This window comes from Salmo salar, chromosome ssa29 (genome assembly GCF_905237065.1).
Source record: "Salmo salar chromosome ssa29, Ssal_v3.1, whole genome shotgun sequence".
Classification (NCBI taxonomy): Eukaryota; Metazoa; Chordata; class Actinopteri; order Salmoniformes; family Salmonidae; genus Salmo; species Salmo salar.
Window position 1 is genome coordinate 4,256,688 of NC_059470.1, and position 20,576 is coordinate 4,277,263.

The following is a 20,576-nucleotide window of genomic DNA, read 5'->3' on the forward strand; positions in this document are numbered from 1 at the left end:
TGTTTACTTAATTGTAACACTACATTTGGCACAGAGGTAGATATGGGTACCCTTAAACGTTATAGATACAGTATGGAGCCACCCCAGATTGGGATCCTGGGGGCGTGGCAGCCATTATAATAAAAAATTACTTACAAATGTAAATACATATTTAGCTATACAGTGCTTTGCAAAAGTATTCACCCCCTTGGCGTTTTTCCTATTTTGTTTCATTACAACCTGTAATTTAAATTGATTTTTATTTGGATTTCATGTAATGGACATACAGAAAATAGTCCAAATTGTTCAAGTGAAATGACTTGTAAAAAAAAAACTGTGTGCATACTAGCCTTCCCTGTAGCTCAGTTGGTAGAGCATGGTGTTTGCAACGCCAGGGTTGTGGGTTCGATTCCCACAGGGGGCCAGCAAAAAAAAATGTATGAAATGTATGCATTCACTACTGTAAGTCGCTCTGGATAAGAGTGTCTGCTAAATGACTAAAATTTAAAAATGTACTTAAGTATTCACCCCCTTTGCTATGAAGCCCCTAAATAATATCTGGTGCAACCAATTACCTTCATAAGTCACATAATTAGTTAAATAAAGTCCACCTGTATGCGATCTAAGTGTCACATGATCTGTCACATGTTCTCAGTAGATATATATATATATACAAGTTCTGAAAGGCCCCAGAGTCTGCAATACCGCTAAGCAAGGCGCACCACCAAGCAAGCAGCATTATGAAGACCAAGGAGCTTTCCAAACAGGTCATGGACAAAGTTTTGGAGAAATAAAGATCAGGGTTGGACTATAAAAAATATCAGAAACTTCGAACACCCCACGGAGCACCAGTAAATACATTATTAAAAAAATTGAAAGAATATGGCACCACAGTAAACCTGCCAAGAGAGGGCTGCCCACCAAAACTCACAGACCAGTCAAGGAGGGCATTAATCAGAGGCAACAAAGAGACCAAAGATAACCCTGAAGGAGCTGCAAATCTCCACAGGAGAGATTGGATTATCTGTCCATAGGACCACTTTAAGCCGTACACGTCACAGAGCTGGGCTTAACGGAAGTGTGGCCAGATAAAAGCCGTTGCTTAAAAAATAATAAGCAAACGTGTTTGGTGTTCAACAAAAGGCATGTGGGAGACTCCCCAAACATATGGAAGAAGGTACTCTGGTCAGATGAGACAAAAATGTAGACATCTGGCGCGAACCCAACACCTCTCATCACCCTGAGAACACCATCCCTACAGTGAAGCATGGCGGTGGCAGCATCATGCCTTCGGGAAGTTTTTCCATCGGCAGGGACTGGAATACTGGCCAGAATGGAAGGAATGATGGATGGGAAACCTGGGGCCTGGATGGGAAACCTGGAGGTTCACCTTCCACCTTCCAGCAGGACAATGCCCTAAGCATACTGCTAAAGCAACACTCAAGTGGTTTAAGGGGAAACATTTAAATGTCTTGGAATGGTCTAGTCAAAGCCCAGACTTCAATCCAATTGAGAATGTGTGGTATGACTTAAAAATTGCTGTACACCAGCGGAACCCATCCAACTTGAAGGAGCTGAAGCAGTTTTGCCTTGAAGAATGGGCACCAATCCCAGTGGCTAGATGTACCCAAAGAGACGTGTAGCTGTAATTGATGCAAAAAGGTGGCTATACAAAGTATTGACTTTGGGGGGGGGGTAAATACTTATGCATGCTCAAGTTTCTTTTCTTTTTCTTATTTGTTTGTTTCACAATAAAACATATTTTGCATCTTCAAAGTGGTAGGCATGTTGTGTAAATCAAATGATACAAACCCCCCAAAAATCTATTTTATTTCCAGGTTGTAAGGCAACAAAATAGGAAAAATGCCAAGGGGGTGAATACTTTCGCAAGCCATTGTATAACCAAGTTGAGAGTCTCATATTTCAGATGCAATTGGAACTGAGTTGACAGCCCATAGCTTTCAAAAGTTAGAACTAAATGATGGCACCAGCGCCTATATCGCCATAGGCCATCTTCGGTCGTACTGGTGTCCCCCAGGGCTCTGTTCTAGGCCCTCTCCTATTCTCGCTATACACCAAGTCACTTGGCTCTGTCATATCCTCACATGGTCTCTCCTATCATTGCTATGCAGACGACACACAATTAATCTTCTCCTTTCCCCCTTCTGATAACCAGGTGGCGAATCGCATCTCTGCATGTCTGGCAGACATATCAGTGTGGATGACGGATCACCACCTCAAGCTGAACCTCGGCAAGACGGAGCTACTCTTCCTCCCGGGGAAGGACTGCCCGTTCCATGATCTCGCCATCACGGTTGACAACTCCATTGTGTCCTCCTCCCAGAGTGCTAAGAACCTTGGCGTGACCCTGTACAACACCCTGTCGTTCTCCACTAACATCAAGGCGTTGACCCGATCCTGTAGGTTCATGCTCTACAACATTCGCAGAGTACGACCCTGCCCCACAAAGGAAGCGGCACAGGTCCTAATCCAGGCACTTGTCATCTCCCGTCTGGATTACTGCAACTCGCTGTTGGCTGGGCTCCCTGCCTGTGCCATTAAACCCCTACAACTCATCCAGAACGCCACAGCCCGTCTGGTGTTCAACCTTCCCAAGTTCTCTCACGTCACCCCGCTCCTCCGCTCTCTCCACTGGCTTCCAGTTGAAGCTCGCATCCGCTACAAGACCATGGTGCTTGCCTACGGAGCTGTGAGGGGAACGGCACCACCGTACCTTCAGGCTCTGATCAGGCCCTACACCCAAACAAGGGCACTGCGTTCATCCAACTCTGGCCTGCTCGCCTCCCTACCTCTGAGGAAGCACAGTTCCCGCTCAGCCCAGTCAAAACTGTTCGCTGCTCTGGCACCCCAATGGTGGAACAAGCTCCCTCACGACGCAAGGACAGCGGAGTCAATCACCACCTTCCGGAGACACCTGAAACCCCACCTCTTTAAGGAATACCTAGGATAGGATAAATTAATCCTTCTAACCCCCCCCTTAAAAGATTTAGATGCACTATTGTAAAGTGGTTGTTCAACTGGATATCATAAGGTGAATGCACCAATCTGTAAGTCGCTCTGGATAAGAGCGTCTGCTAAATGACTTAAATGTAAATGTACTGTTATGTCAGATCAGCTCAATCGCCAATTTCTCAGTCTCCGAATATCACAGAAACAAATCATTTGAATAAATAACAGAAATGTTTTCATAACAAGTGGCTATGTTTGACATTGATAAAATAACTGTTTAACACATGAAAAATATACAAAATTTTTGTTGTATTAGAAATGTATGAAAATTGTTTTGCTTATTTCGGGAAATTTAAACCAGATATAAAGCAATCACAGGTGTTGATTTGGAGAGCTAGCTAAGACAACAATGGGTAAGACAACAACAGCTAATCAGCTAAGACAATAAGAACAGGTAAAATGGCGATGAATGGGCAGAGAGGGTCAGTTAACCTCTCTGGGCTAGGCGGGACGAATTCGTCCCACCTACGCAACAGCCAGTCTAATCCAGTGGCGCGATTTTCAAATACCTTAAAAATCATATTACTTCAATTTCTCAAACATATGACTATTTTACAGCTATTTAAAGACAAGACTCTCGTTAATCTAACCACACTGTCCGATTTCAAAAAGGCTTTACAACGAAACCAAAACATTAGATTATGTCAGCAGAGTACCAAGCCAGAAATATACAGACACCCATTTTTCAAGCTAGCATATAATGTCACAAAAACCCAGAAGACAGCTAAATGCAGCACTAACCTTTGATGATCTTCATCAGATGACAACCCTAGGACATTATGTTATACAATACATGCATGTTTTGTTCAATCAAGTTCATATTTATATCAAAAACCAGCTTTTTACATTAGCATGTGACGTTCAGAACTAGCATACCGCCCGCAAACTTCCGACGAATTCACTAACAATTTACTAAATTACTCACGATAAACGTTCACAAAAAGCATAACAATTATTTTAAGAATTATAGATACAGAACTCCTCTATGCACTCGATATGTCCGATTTTAAAATAGCTTTTTGGTGAAAGCACATTTTGCAATATTCTAAGTACATAGCCCAGCCATCACGGGCTAGCTATTTAGACACCCGGCAAGTTTAGCACTCACCAATATCAGATTTACTATTACAAAAGTTTGATTACCTTTTGTTGTCATCGTCAGAATGCACTCCCAGGACTGCTACTTCAATAACAAATGTTGGTTTGGTCCAAAATAATCCATTGTTATATCCGAATAGCGGCGTTTTGTTCGTGCGTCCCAGACACTATCCGAAATGGTAAATCAGGGTCGCGCGCATGGCGCAATTCGTGACAATTTCTTTTGAAATATTCCATTACCGTACTTGAAGCATGTCAACCGCTGTTTAAAATCCATTTTTATGCAATTTTTCTCGTAAAAAAGCGATAATATTCCGACCGGGAATGTCCATTTAGCTAAACAGAGGAAAGAAAACAAAGCTTTCGGTCGACGCGGGCACGAGCCTGAGTCTCACAGTACTGTAACCAGCCACTACCCAAACGCGCTACTTTGTTTCAGCCAGAGCCTGCAAAGCCACGATTCAGCGTTTTGCCGCCTTCTGAGAGCCTATGGCAGCCGTAGGAAGTGTCACGGGACAGCTAAGATCCTCACTCTTCAATAAACAGAGACAAGAAGAATGACACCTTGTCAGACAGGCCACTTCCTGCATGAAATCTTCTCAGGTTTTTGCCTGCCATATGAGTTCTGTTATACTCACAGACACCATTCAAACAGTTTTAGAAACTTTAGGGTGTTTTCTATCCAAAGCCAATAATTATATGCATATTCTAGTTACTGGGCAGGAGTAGTAACCAGATTAAATCGGGTACGTTTTTTATCCAGCCGTGTCAATACTGCCCCCTACCCTCAACAGGTTAACTACACACAGGGCCTGAGTTCGAGGCTGGGGCCGACAGATAAACAAAATAAACAAAAATGGAGTACCGTGATTAGTGAACAATCCAGCAGGCATCAGCTATGTAGTCAGGTGATCATAGGGTCCAGTGAACAGCAATAGATGCAACAGGGAAGCCGTTAGGTAGTCATTACTATGCTAGCAAGTGGGAGACACAGCGTTCATAAAGTTAGCAGGCCAGGGCAAGCAGAAGCATCTTCACCGACGTCCGTCAAAGGCCGGTTGATGGCACATCGGACGGAATTATGTCGGCATACCAGTCGTGATGGATCGGCGGGGCTCCAGGGCAATTGACAAAATAGGTATTGTAGCTGGAGTAATTTTGTTTGCTAGCAGGGAGATGTGCCTGGCTCGAGGCTAACTGGTGCTAGCTTCGGGACAAGGGCGTTAGCCAATATAGTCACTCGGTAGCAGCTAGCTAGCTGCAATGATCCGACGCAAAGGTCCAGAGCTTACGGCAGGAATCCGGTGATATAGTGGCTTCTAGTCGTGTTAGTGAAGAGTCTGGGATGCATCAGCTGTGTAGCCGAGTGATCATAGGGTCCACTGAGCAGGCCGGGAGATGGTCCTGGCTCAAGGCTAGCCTCGGGGCTGGGCCACTCGGTAGCAGCTAGCTAGCTGCGATGATCTGGAGTAATGGTCCAGAGCTTACGGCAGGAAACTGGTGATGTAGTGGAGAAAAGAAGTATGGTATGCTCAGGGTTGATATCGCGCTGTGCAGACTGGCGGGTATTATCCAGGCTAAAAGCGGCTGGTGTCGGAGCTAAAGGCCTGTAACAGTGGCTAACAATGATTAAATAGCTAGTAGCTAATTAGCTGGTTAGCATCTGATGGCTAGCTTCTGATGGAGGTTCTAGTCTAAAAATAGCAGATCTGTATCACATTGGGTGAGGCGGGTTGCCGGAAGGTATATTTAAATAAAAAATGGAAAAAGAGATTGAAAAATATTGAAATATATACAAAAAAAGCTACATTTACACGAGACAGCGACAAAACACATCTGCACTGCTACACCATCTTGGATTCAACTAGGGGGGCACAGTGCGGGGGCACAGGTTAGTTGATGTAAAATGTACATGTAGCTAGAGTTATTAAAGTGACTATAAATAGATGACAACAATAGAGAGTAGCAGCGGTGTAATAGAGGGGGAGGGGAAGAGGGACTGGGGAAATGCAAATAGTCTGGGTAGCCATTTTATTAGATGTTCAGGAGTTTTATGGCTTGGGGGTAGAAGCTGTTTAGAAGCCTCTTGGACTAGAGTTGGTGCTCCGGTACCGCTTGCTGTGCGATAGTAGGGAGAACAGTCTATGACTATGGTACCTGGAGTCTTTCACAATTTTAGGGCCTTCCTCTGACACCGCCTTGTATAGAGGTCCTGGATGGCAGGAAGTTGGCACCAGTGATGTACTGGGCCGTTCGCACTAACCTCTGTAGTGCCTTGAGGTCGGAGGCCGAGCAGTTGCCATACCAGGCAATGATCCAACCAGTCAGGATGCTCTTGATGGTGCAACTGCAGAATCTTTTGAGGATCTAAGGTCCCATGCCAAATCTTTTCGTTTCCTGAGGGGGAATAGGTTTTGTCGCGCCCTCTTCACGATTGTCTTGGTGTGCTTGGACCATGTTAGTTTGTTGGTGAACCTCTCAACCTGCTCCACTGCAGCCCCATCGATGCGAATGGGGGCGTGATCGGTACTTTCCTGTAGTCCACAATCATCTTCTTTGTCTTGATCACGTCGAGGGAGAGGTTGTTGTCTTGGCACCACACGACCATGTCTCTGACCCCCTCCCCCTCCCCTGACCACCTCCCTCATCGTTGTCGGTGATCACGCCTACCATTGGCAAACTTAATGAAGGTGTTGGGGTCGTGCCTGGCCGCGCAGTCATGAGTGAACAGAGAGTACAGGAGGGGACTGAGCATGTACCTCTGAGGGGCCCCTGTGTTGAGGATCAGCGTGGCGGATGTGTTGTTACCTACCCTTACCACCTGGGGTGGCTTGTCAGGAAGTCCAGGATCCAGTTGCAGAGGGAGGTGCTTAGTCCCACGGTCCTTAGTTTATTGATGAGCTTTGAGGTCACGATGGTGATGAACGCTGAGCTGTAGTCAATTAATAGCATTCTCACATAAGTGTTATTTTTGTCCAGGTGGGAAAGGGCAGTGTGGACTGCCAGAGAGATTGCATCATCTGTGAATCTGTTGGGGCGGTATTTAAATTGGAGTGGGTCTGGGGTATCTGGGATAATGGTGTTGATGTGAGCCATGACCAGCCTTCCATAGCACTTCATGGCTACAGACGTGAGTGCTACGGGTTGGTAGTCATTTAGGCAAGATGCCTTAGTGTTCTTGGGCACAGGCACAATGGTGATCTGCTTTAAACATGTTGGTATTACAGACTCGGACAGGGAGAGTTTGAAAATGTCAGTGAAGATACTTGCCAGTTGGTCAGCACATGCTCGGAGCACACGTCCTGGTAATCCGTCTGGCCCTGCGGCCTTGTGAATGTTGACCTGTTTTTAAGGTCTTACTCACATCAGCTGCGGAGAGCATGATCACACAGTCTTCCAGAACAGCTGGGACTCTTTATTTTTTTATTTCACCTTTATTTAACCAGGTAGGCTAGTTGTGAACAAGTTCTCATTTACAACTGTGACCTGGCCAAGATAAAACAAAGCAGTTCGACACATACAACAACAGAGTGATACATGGAATAAACAAACATACAGTTTATAATACAGTAGAAAAAGTCTATATACAGTGTGTGCAAATTAGGTAAGATAAGGGAGGTAAGGCAATAAATAGGCCATGGTGGTGAAGTAATTACAATATAGCAATTAAACACTGGACTGAATAGATGTGCAGAAGATGAATGTGCAAGTAGAGATACTGGGGTGCAAAGGAGCAAGATAAATAAATAAATACAGTATTGGGATGAGGTAGTTGGATGGGCAATTTACAGATGGGCTATGTGCAGGTGCAGTGATCTGTGAGCTGCTCTGACAGCTGGTGCTTAAAGCTAGTGAGGGAGATATGAGTCTCCAGCTTCAGTGATTTTTGCAGTTCGTTCCAGTCATTGGCAGCAGAGAACTGGAAGGAAAGGCAGCCAAAGTAGGAATTGGCTTTGGGGGTGACCAGTGAGATATACCTGCTGGAGTGAGTGCTACGGGTGGGTGCTGCTATGGTGACGAGTGAGCTGAGATAAGGCGGGGATTTACCTAGCCAAGACTTGTAGATGACCTGGAGCCAGTGGGTTTGGTGACGAGTATGAAGCGAGGGCCAGCAAACGAGAGTGTACAGGTCGTAGTGGTGGGCAGTATACAGGGCTTTACAGTAAAACTGTATCCAATTTGTTGAGTAGAGTGTTGGAGGCTATTTTGTAAATGACATCGCCGAAGTCGAAGATCGGTAGGATGGTCAGTTTTACACGAGTAAGTCTGGCAGCATGAGTGAAGGGTGCTTTGTTGCAAAATAGGAAGCTGATTCTAGATTTAATTTTGGATTGGAGACGCTTAATGTGAGTCTGGAAGGAGAGTTCACAGTCTAGCCAGACACCTAGGTATTTGTAGTTGTCCACATATTCTAAGTTAGAACCGTCAAGAGTACTGATGCTGGACGGGTGGGCAGGTGCGGGCAGCAATCGGTTGAAGAGCATGCATTTAGTTTTACTTGCATTTAAGAGCAGTTGGAGGCCACGGAAGGAGAGTTGTATGGCATTGAAGCTCGTCTGGAGGTTAGGTAACACAGTGTCCAAAGAAGGGCCAGAGGTATACAGAATGGTGTCGTCTGCGTAGAGGTGGATCAGAGAATCACCAGCAGCAAGAGAGACATCATTGATGTATACAGAGAAGAGTCAGCCCGAGAATTGAACCCTGTGGTACCCCCATAGAGACTGCCAGAGGTCCCGACAACAGGCCCTCCGATTTGACACACTCAACTCTATCAGAGAAGTAGTTGGTGAACCAGGCGAGGCAGTCATTTGAGAAACCAAGGCTGTTGAGTCTGCAGATAAGAATGTGGTGATTGACAGAGTCGAAATCCTTGGCCAGGTCGATGAATATGGCTGCACAGTAATGTCTCCTATCGATGGCGGTTATTGTATTGTTTAGGACCTTGAGCATGGCTGAGGTGCACCCATGACCAGCTCTGAAACCAGATTGCATAGTGGAGAAGTTACAGTGGGATTTGAAATGATCGGTGATCTGTTTATTTAAATTGGCTTTCGAAAACTTTAGAAAGGCAGGGTAGGATAGATATAGGTCTGTAGCAGTTTGGGTCTAGAGTTTCTCCCTCTTTGAAGAGGTGGATGATCGCGGCAGATTTCCAATCTGTTGGAATCGCAGACGACACGAAAGAGAGTTTGAACAGGCTAGTAATAGGGGTTGCAACAATTTCGGCAGATCATTTTAGAAAGAAAGGGTCCAGATTGTCTAGCCCGGCTGATTTGTAGGGGTTGCAACAATTTGCAGCTCTTTCAGAACATCAGCTATCTGGATTTGGGTGAAGGAGAAATGGGGGAGGCTTGGGCGAGTTGCTGTGGGGGTGCAGGGCAGTTGACCGGGGTACGTGTAGCCAGGTGGAAAGCAAGGCCAGCCATAGAAAAATGCTTATTGAAATATTCAATTATAGTGGATTTATCGGTGCTGACAATGTTTCCTAGCCTCAGTGCAGTGGACAGCTGGGAGGAGGTGCTCTTATTCTCATGCATGTTTCAATGTTAGTTGCCTCGTCTGTTAACCTGTTATGGCTAGGGGGCAGTATTTTCACGGCTGGATAAAAAACGTACCCGATTTAATCTGGTTACTACTCCTGCCCAGTAACTAGAATATGCATATAATTATTGGCTTTGGATAGAAAACACCCTAAAGTTTCTAAAACTGTTTGAATGGTGTCTGTGAGTATAACAGAACTCATATGGCAGGCAAAAACCTGAGAAGATTTCATGCAGGAAGTGGCCTGTCTGACAAGGTGTCGTTCTTCTTGTCTCTGTTTATTGAAGAGTGAGGATCTTAGCTGTCCCGTGACACTTCCTACGTCTCCCATAGGCTCTCAGAAGGCGGCAAAACGCTGAATCGTGGCTTTGCAGGCTCTGGCTGAAACAAAGTAGCGCGTTTGGGTAGTGGCTGGTTACAGTACTGTGAGACTCAGGCTCGTGCCCGCGTCGACCGAAAGCTTTGTTTTCTTTCCTCTGTTTAGCTAAATGGACATTCCCGGTTGGAATATTATCGCTTTTCTACGAGAAAAATGGCATAAAAATGGATTTTAAACAGCGGTTGACATGCTTCGAAGTACGGTAATGGAATATTTAGATTTTTTTTGTCACGAATTGCGCCATGCACGCGACCCTGATTTACCATTTCGGATAGTGTCTGGGACGCACAAACAAAACGCCGCTATTCGGATATAACGATGGATTATTTTGGACCAAACCAACATTTGTTATTGAAGTAGCAGTCCTGGGAGTGCATTCTGACAAAGACAACAAAAGGTAATCAAACTTTTATAATAGTAAATCTGATATTGGTGAGTGCTAAACTTGCCGGGTGTCTAAATAGCTAGCCCGTGATGTCTGGGCTATGTACTTAGAATATCGCAAAATGTGCTTTCACCAAAAAGCTATTTTAAAATCGGACATATCGAGTGCATAGAGGAGTTCTGTATCTATAATTCTTAAAATAATTGTTATGCTTTTTGTGAACGTTTATCGTGAGTAATTTAGTAAATTGTTAGCAAATTCCCCGGAAGTTTGCGGGGGTATGCTAGTTCTGAACGTCACATGCTAATGTAAAAAGCTGTTTTTTGATATAAATATGAACTTGATTGAACAAAACATGCATGTATTGTATAACATAATGTCCTAGGTGTGTCATCTGATGAAGATCATCAAAGGTTAGTGCTGCATTTAGCTGTCTTCTGGGTTTTTGTGACATTATATGCTAGCTTGAAAAATGGGTGTCTGATTATTTCTGGCTTGGTACTCTGCTGACATAATCTAATGTTTTGCTTTCGCTGTAAAGCCTTTTTGAAATCGGACAGTGTGGTTAGATAAAGGAGAGTCTTGTCTTTAAAATGCTGTGAAATAGTCATATGTTTGAAAAATTGAAGTTTTTGTATTTTTGAGGAATTTGTAATTCGCGCCACGCCTATCATTGGATACTGTAGCAGGTGTTCCGCTAGCGGAACGTCTAGATGTAAGAGGTTTTAAGCTCGTGTCACTGGGAAACTCTCGGCTGTGCTTCCCTTTGTAGTCTGTAATGGTTTGCAAGCCCTGCCACATCCGACAAGTGTCAGAGCCGGTGTAGTACGATTCGATCTTAGTCCTGTATTGACACTTTTCCTGTTTGATGGTTAGTCGGAGGGCATAGTGGGATTTCTTATAAGCTTCTGGGTTAGAGTCCCGCTCCTTGAAAGCGGCAGCTCTAGCCTTTAGCTCAGTGCGGATGTTGCCTGTAATCCATGGCTTCTGGTTGGGGTATGTACGTACGGTCACTGTCGAGACGACATCATCAATGTTCTTATTGATGAAGCCATTGACTGACATGGTGTACTCCTCAATGCCATCGGAGGAATCCCGGAACATATTCCAGTCTGTGCTAGCAAAACAGTCCTGTAGCCTAGCATCTGCTTCATCTGACCACTTTTTTATTGATTTAGTCACTGGTGCTTCCTGCTTTCATTTTTGCTTGTAAGCAAGAATCAGGAGGATAGATTTATGGTCAGATTTGCCAAATGGAGGGCAAGGGAGAGCAATGTGTGTTTGGAGAAAAGGTGGTTCAGAGTTTATTTTTCTCCTCTGGTTGCACATTTAACATGCTGATAGAAATTTGGTAAAACGGATTTAAGTTTCCCTAAATTAAAGCCCCCGGCTACTCGGAGCGCCGCCTCAGGGTAAACGTTTTCTTGTTTGCTTATGGCGGAATACAGCTCATTCAATTCTGTCTTAGTGCCAGCCTCTTACTGTAGTGGTATGTAAACAGCTACGAAAAATACAGACGAAAACTCTCTCGGTAGATAGTGTGGTCTACAGCTTATCATGAGGTACTCTACCTTAGGCGAGCAATAGCTCGAGACTTCCTTAGATATCGTGCACCAGCTGTTATTTACAAAAATACATATTCCACCGCCCCTTGTCTTACCAGACGGCGCTGTTCTATCCTGCCGGTGCAGCGTATAACCAGCCAGCTGTATGTTGATAGTGTCGTCATTCAGCCACAACTCCGTGAAGCATAAGATATTACAGTTTTGAATGTCCCGTTGGTAGTTTAATCTTCCTCGTAGGTTATCTATTGTATTGTCCAAAGATTGCACGTTTGCTAGCAGAATGGAGGGATGTGGGGGTTTATTCGATCCTTACGAATTCTTAGAAGGCAGCCCGCCTTCCGGCCCCGTTTTCTCCACCTCCTCTTCACGCAAATCACGGGGATCTGGGCCTGTTCCTGAGAAAGCAGTATATTGTTCGCGTCAGACTCGTTAAATGAAAAAAAAGGATTCTGTCAGTCCTTGGTGAGTAATCACAGTCCTGATGTCCAGAGGTTATTTTCAGTCATAAGAGATGGTAGCGGCAACAATATGCACAAAATAAGTAAAAAAATAACTTACAAACAATGCAAATAAACAAACAAAAAAACACAATCTGTTGGGGGGCACGAAAAAGTCTGCCTTCTCCGTCGCCATTTTATGTATACCTCATTTCCATGGTAATTATCTTTAGTGTGATACCCATTATCTAGCTTAAGTGGTGCAGTTAGAATGATATGCCGTTCAAAAATTATAGTATACACTGTATGTAAAAATGAATCCCTTTCAATATTCATAGTAGCATGAAGAGTTCTTATATATCTTGACATGTATATCATGACGTTTTATATGAGATGTACAATCTCAATTATTTACAATACAATTGAAGTGGAAATAATAGCGAGAGTTATGCTTATTCCTTCCAAATAACAGCAGTTATAATGGTTTACTAGCTTCATCAGACACCTACTTCACCAGCTGTAAGACTGAAGTGCTAATTCTGTGCAGGAGATATAAACAAATTGAAAGCTTTTTAAAATGTCATTTTTGCAACTCTCATGGAGCAATTTTGCAACTATTAATGACTCATGCATAATGATACACTTTTAAAGGCAAATATATTATGGAAATGAAACAACAGTAAATATGTTCAATAAAATGTGCTATGAATAAACTGTTAAAAGCTTTGGAACCTCCGCCAAACACACTCTCTATAGTCGTGCTTTAGATTTCAGAACAGCATTTTGGAAATGGCAACAAAAATTGCATAACCAGAATAGTAGTGTTTTAATGTAAGTTGTAAAACACAATAACATATAATTTTGATCACCATTAAATATTAATATGACAGTCATTAAAGGATCATGTGTTTGTACCCCAAACAGCATCATTTGTCTGATTGTCTGTAATTATGGTATGGGAATAATAATAATGCAAGTGGTTTCTTGCATCAAACAACACAACAACATTTTCAGTCACTTCCTTGTCTGAAGGACAAGTGGATAAACAGGTTAATGTCAAGCCCTGCATGCTTGATGTCAAGCCCTGCAAGTCTGATGGAATGTAGGTCTACATTGAAGACCACACATTGGCTGCTACTGTAGGCTGAATGATAGAACAGCAATTTCCATGTTAAAATGTTATGGGATACATTTTCTCCACTGTTTTTGATGGTAAGCCACTCTGGTAGGCCTACATTATGATCAAATAGCCACGGTAGCCTACTTGGCCACTCGTACTTAAAGCTGGTATAGCCACAGTGTTCATAGTAAATGCGTGCTGGAAGTTGCACAGAACTACTTGTCTCTGTGCCATTATCAGTTACGGAGGTAAAACCATAAGTAAATGGTTTGTGAAAAGGCTAAAGGAAATGCTAATAGATTGCATAAGATCAGAACAAGAAAAGATACATTGATTGACTCTTCACAAACCTCAACTATACCAGTGTGATTTTGATAACTCCTCCAAAAGCTCTACAGATTTGATATTTTAAGCTTGAGGATATCCCTCCCCCATAGACATATGCATGCAAACGTACACACACGCACACACACACACACTGCTGCAGTATGAATGGAAACCCTGGGTACCTACCAACTTCTGAAGCTATCACAGTGATGTTATGCCATGGCTTGTCCTCCCGGTCCAGACTCTGGGTAGTCTTTATAACTCCGCTGTCCATGTCGATGTTGAAATACTTATCGCTGTGCTCACTGTGGTCGATGAAATACCTATTTTGAGAAAGGAGGCTTACATGAACACCGCATTTGCACAGTCTAGGAAACTTTTCAAGCAGACCTGAGGAAATGGGAAATGCATTACAATGCAAAAATAAATTACTCTTGCAGGGTTGATGTCAAACATATCTCTGTGTGCCATGGAGTCTACGGTCAACAGTGCAATGGGTTTGTTTCAGACACTACAGTGCTTGCATCCCAATGGCACCCTATTCCCTATATACAGTACCTTGCAAAAGTATTCACCCCCTTGGTGTTTTTCCTATTTTGTTTCATTACAACCTATAATTTAAATGTATTTTTATTTGGATTTCATGTAATGGACATACACAAAATAGTCCAAATTGGTGAAGTGAAATTAAAAATTACTTGTTTAAAAAAATGATGCAAAATAAAAAACTGAAAAGTGGTGCGTGCATATGTATTCACCACCTTTGCTATGAAGCCCCTAAATAAGATCTGGTGCAACCAATTACCTTCATAAGTCACAAAATTAGTTAGATTGCACACAGGTGGACATTATTTAAGTGTCACATGATCTGTCACATGATCTCAATGTATATATACACCTGTTCTGAAAGGCCCCAGAGTCTGCAACACCACTAAGCAAGGGGCACCACCAAGCAAGCAGCACTATGAAGACCAAGGAGCTCTCCAAACAGGTCAGTGACAAAGTTGTGGAGAAGTACAGATCAGCGGAGATTGGAGTATCTGTCCATCGGACCACTTTAAGCCGTACACTCCACAGAGCTGGGCTTTACAAAAGACTGGCCAGAAAAAAAGCCATTGCTTGAAGAAAAAAAATAAGCAAACACGTTTGGTGTTCTCCAAAAGGCATGTGGGAGACTCCACAAATATATGGAAGAAGGTACTCTGGTCAGATGAGACTAAAATTGAGCTTTTTGGCCATCAAGGAAAAGGCTATGTCTGGTGAAATCCCAACACCTCGCATTACCCTGAGAACTCCATCCCCTGGTGGTGGCAGAATCATGCTGTGGGGATTTTTTTCATCGGCAGGGAGTGGGAAACTGGTCAGACTTGAAAGAATGATGGATGGCACTAAATACAGGGAAATTCTTGAGGGAAACCTGATTCAGTCTTCCAGAGATTTGAGACTGGGACGGAGGTTCACCTTCCAGCAAGACAATGACCCAAGCATACTGCTAAAGCAACACTTGAGTGGTTTAAGGGGAAACATTTAAATGTCTTGGAATGGCCTAGTCAAAGCTCAGAATGGCCTAGTCAAAGCTCAGACCTCAATCCACTTGAGAATATGTTGTATGACTTAAAGATTGCTGTACACCAGCGGAACCCATCCAACTTGAAGGAGCTGGAGCAGTTTTGCCTTGAAGAATGGTCAACAATACCAGTGGTTAGCTGTGGCAAGCTTATAGAGACATACCCCAAGAGATTTGCAGCTATAATTGCTGCAAAAGGTGGCTCTACAAAGTATTGACTTTGGGTGGGTGAATAGTTATGCACGCTCAAGTTTTCTTTTTTTTGTCTCATTTCTTGTTTGTTTCACAATAAAAAATGTTTTGCATCTTCAAGGTGGTAGGCATGTTGTTTAAATCAAATGATACAAACCCCCCAAAAATCTATTTTAATTCCAGGCTGTAAGGCAACAATATAGGAAAAATGCCAAGGGGGTGAATACATTCACAAGCCACTGTAGTGCACTACTTTTGACCAAAGTAGTGCACTATATAGGGAATAGGGTGTCATTTGGGATTCAGCCAGTCAATGCTTTGTTCAGGACACTACTGTTGAAGACTTACTAAAATTGGTCAACAGCAATTATCCAGGGCTCTTTAAAGATAGGAATGTTTTGTGTAATAATATTTTGATATGTGATAGTAACATTGTATTAATGGTCTTCCACCGGTTCTCCACAGTCTTTACTGTCATTAAAATGCATCGAAAGACGTCTTGAACAGAGAACAAGAACTTTGTTCATGTATGCTTATGTTCCTTATAAGACTGTTATTATGTATGAAATGAACACAATGTGTGGTTGGTAATTTGTCTTTTAATTTCCATTTGCACCACTAATTCAGCAATGGTTGTCAGAAATAATATATGTTGGCAATTTTATATTGTCAACATTTGCTAATGTCCTATGCTCCTTGTAGGAGACAAGTGTTTAGGTCAAGTGAGTCAAGCACAGAGCTTTATAAAAAATATGTTAGTACTATGAAAGAAGACCATCTACAGTGCACTACAAGTATGACTCAGGTTATTAAATGTCTCACTTACAGAGGGACATGAAACTGTCAGAACAAACCAAACTACTGGCCTTGTTTCCTTGTATCTCAAAGGAACATAGCTAAAACATGAGGCAAAAGCAACATCAGCGATCAAAGAGAAAGAGACTGCTATCTGCCCCTACTGCATTTTGACATACGCCATCCGTCAACCGCCAACACAAGGAATATTCTTCTGTGGCATTGTTGTTTTTTCTATCTTTTATTTTTCCCAGTTCAAATGGATGTCATCCAAACATTTACCATTTTCTCTTTCTGTCTGGTGGAGAACAGCGAGAGAGCTGTAAGACTGGATGAGGGGGAGGTATCCCACCAAGACCCTTTCATATGTAGATTTCCTTTTTGTTTACCACAAATCCCTTTAAAATATCTTAAGATTCTTATGTTGAATCAACCATTCTTATTATATATTTTTAGACTGTCTGTGCCTCTATCTCTCCTTGAACATGTATTATAGATACATATTTCTTCATAAAGGGGCAGAGCTTGTCTTTTGCAGATATGGCGGAAAGAGAAATGGGCACAATAACACGTGAAGGGACTGAGATTCAGTGCTTAATGCAGTTGAAGATTTCCCTATGCCCCAAATGTACGGCATAAGTTCTTGTATCATGTAATAGGGACTATTAGATTGCAATCTATTGGTGTATGGGTAATATATCTGATATGGGTTTATGACACAACTCCCTCTTCATTTCTTGAAATGCGAAAATGAATTCAAGGTTTTTAGAGGCTGAATGGACTTAAGCTTTTTGACATGATAGTGGGTGCAGAGGCAGTTTAGTTTTTTTGGGGGGATGATTATAATGTCTTAGGGCACCTGAATAGATGTATATGTATGTAAACAGTTGTACTAACAGTACAATATGTGTGCATGATGTCTGTACATGTACAGTATATATTATATCGTAAAACATAAGAGTGCACACAGTATATTGATAGTGTTAGCAGATCCTGTACTATCCATGCTTCGGATGCAGTGCACTGGTCAAACGTAGTCCACTTTATAGGGAATAGGGTGTCATTTGGGATGCTAAAAGGGAATACATTGGCTCCAAGCTCTTACCTGACATGACTGTTTTTGCTGTCTGGATCCCTGGCAGTTACAGCCCCCACCTCTCTACCAATCCGAGCATTTTCATAAACATCCATGATGTAATAGTCCATAGAGAATACAGGCGGTTCGTCCACATCTCCCACAGTGATCTTTAGGGTGGCAGTATCTTTGAAAGGACCAAGGTAGGAAAAAAGAGGCTCCAAGTGGCTATTCACTCCCTCAATTTGAAGGGTGTATGTCTTCTTCTTCTCGTAGTTCAGTGGCTGTGTGTCCAGGAAAAAGGCACCAGCAAAATATGCAGGATTAGAAACAGACTTCATTACACTTGTGTACCATGTAATTACAATGCAAGTAGCCTACTAAAGTACTATATAAAATGTTAATAGTTTTTTTTTACAAAAATATTAACAGCATTATTACACAGGAATAGAGCATCTACTCTCTTCTCCCAAAGTGTGCACTGTGGATTTTTACAATGGTGGAAACTTCCTTCAACCAATCCTTACACCAATCCTATGTTGTTATATCGTTAAAGGTGAGTGTGCAAGTGCAAATGGTTGAACATCTTCCTTAAAGTGATTCAATGGGATCTTAAAGGATTTTTCCGCTATTTTTAACCAAATCTCTATTTTGTATGAAAATGGAATGTTATAGAAGGGTCGAGACACTTTTTTAGCGACACATTGGTGATACGAGTAATGAGAAAGCACGTGCATGTTCACACACGGAAATGTATTGTTCGAGTCCAACAAAATGAAACATAATGTTACAGATAGAGTTTAGAATTACACAATTTCATGTGTACAACATCTAAAGACCTGCATCCCTATATTGAGAGCTTTGCTTTGAGGAAGTCTATTGTGGGTGGGGTAAGTTTCTCAAAAGTCCTTTAAGCACTTACAAAATCATAACATATCATACAAATTAAAACAACAAAACAAATGTATATATATATATATATATATATATATATATATATATATATATATATATATATATACCACATGAAATGGTCGGGGACCCGTTTTGGCTTGTGAGCGCTACTTTCAAAACTACTGGCTGAAATCATACTTAATACTCTGTTGTTTACCTTCTTGAGGCTGATGATTCCCTCCCTGGTGTCCCTGTCAGTGTTGATGGAGAACATGGCTGCTCCTTCTGAGTTGATGATGCTGTACTTGATCTCTGCATTGACTCCAAGGTCCTCGTCATTGGCTTTTATCTTCCCCACTGGCTTGCCAACCTGGGCCGACTCAGGGACGTAAAGCTGGTAATTTTCTGTTGATCATGAGCATAACAATGCAGCCATTTAGAAAACTCTTAACATCACTAGTTGGTGACATATTTTGGGCTGATTGTCCAAATGATTATGTATTTTAGCTGTCTCACCCGGAAATGACTTTACAGATGCTCCTTGAATTGCTACTTAATGCCCTTTTGAAATCATGTCAGAATGCTTGACTCAACATTTAGACCTGAAATGTGTCTGAGGGCACTTTAATAGTGTTGACTTTAACTCTTACAAACTTCGACTGATTGAACTATAACTGTACAGATGGTCAGTGTTCTTACAGCACCATAACATTAAAATGTCCAAGCAATTTCTTTTTGTTGCCTGCATGGCATTTGATGAGGTCCATTTTGAGACCAAATGCCATATAAATATTTGATTATTATTACATGATAGGATAGATAAAAAAATACATTATATTATAATTCATAATTGGTGCGATTTTAGTCAATGCTATGCTCATCTAACTAACGTCTGTTGAACATCTGTTATATATTAAAGATGGAGCCTACTGACAGTCAATTAAAGCCGATGCGTTTCTATATTGAAGCTTTATCTATATGAGTGAGGAGGAGTATATCATGATTCTTCTATAGATAGATGAGAACACTACATTTATAATTGGCCTACTAAAAATACTCTCAAAGGAATCTCGTGCCAGTCACGAGAAGAGTCTCTGAGTAGCACTGCTGTTTTATCAAACAAAGTAATTAATATTTAGCAGAAATAGATAGTAGATGTCTTAGATACCTTTAAGCCTTGAAATCCAAGTGATATGGAGTAACTGGGCCACGCAAATGGTGGGGAACATTGCAGATATAAATTATACAAATAGTCTGATGTGATTCCTTATTCCAGATGTGAGAGAGGCATGTTTGTTTTATTTCTCTCTGAATGTTACACACCGTTTTGCCTGCTGAATGCAGCCATGGTGTCTATACTCACTTTGCGGGAACTTGGGAGGGTTGTCGTTGACATCGGTGAGGGTGATGTTAATGGTGGTGGATCCAGAAAGTCCTCCAACTGATCCTGCCATGTCTTTGGCTTGAATGACTACAGCATAGTGTTCTCTCGCCTCCCGGTCCATGTTGGCTAAGGCAGTCCTGATGACTCCTGGACATGGAGAAAAGAATATAAGAATAGCAATGTTACTACTGTACTGTATGAATACCAATGTTACTATTGTACTATACTGCATGGCGAATTGATGACTCCTGGACAGGGGGAGAAGAATAGAGGAATTCAAATGTTACTGTGAATATCTAAGTTTGTACAGTGTGAATACCAATGTCAGTATTATGTTTTTTTCTGTATGAATAGAAATTCTTAGAGTCACTTGACTTGAATAAATCAAAGGGTGAATTCTTGATATTAATATGGTATTCCTCTTGTTATTTGGGTAAAAGTGACAATGGAAAAAACAGAAGCAGTAATAGAGCTTATATGGCAGATGACCTTAGGCTCTTTACTTTACAGTAACTAATAATACAAGGTTGGAAAATACAGGTAACTGCCAAACTAATGGAAATACTTGAGTAAATGAGGGTGCCAAAGTATATTGAAAGCAGCTGCTCCCACACAGGTGTGGTTCCTGAGTTAATTAAACAATAAAAATCCCATCATTGTCACGGTTGTCATTGTAATCATACTCAGACCAAGGCGCATCATACGTAGAGTTCCACATCTTTATTAAGTGAAACTCACAAAACAATAAAGAGCAATGAACACGGGAAGCTATGGAGTGCTCACAGGCCACTACACATACACAAGATCT

The 20,576-nt window shown here is 42.1% G+C and overlaps 1 protein-coding gene across 2 annotated transcripts in view; it reads right to left on the minus strand.

Annotated features, from left to right (window-relative positions):
* LOC106590046 (cadherin-18) overlaps window positions 1-20,576 on the minus strand; it is a 390,157-nt gene that overhangs the window by 23,875 nt on the left and 345,706 nt on the right. For both annotated transcript variants that reach the window (XM_045710800.1, XM_014180558.2), the window contains 4 exons: window positions 19,748-19,915; window positions 18,602-18,789; window positions 17,521-17,774; window positions 14,048-14,184 (listed from right to left, as the gene is read on the minus strand). In XM_045710800.1, the coding sequence (XP_045566756.1) occupies window positions 14,048-14,184; window positions 17,521-17,774; window positions 18,602-18,789; window positions 19,748-19,915 (747 nt within the window). The remainder of the gene's footprint in view (window positions 1-14,047; window positions 14,185-17,520; window positions 17,775-18,601; window positions 18,790-19,747; window positions 19,916-20,576) is intronic.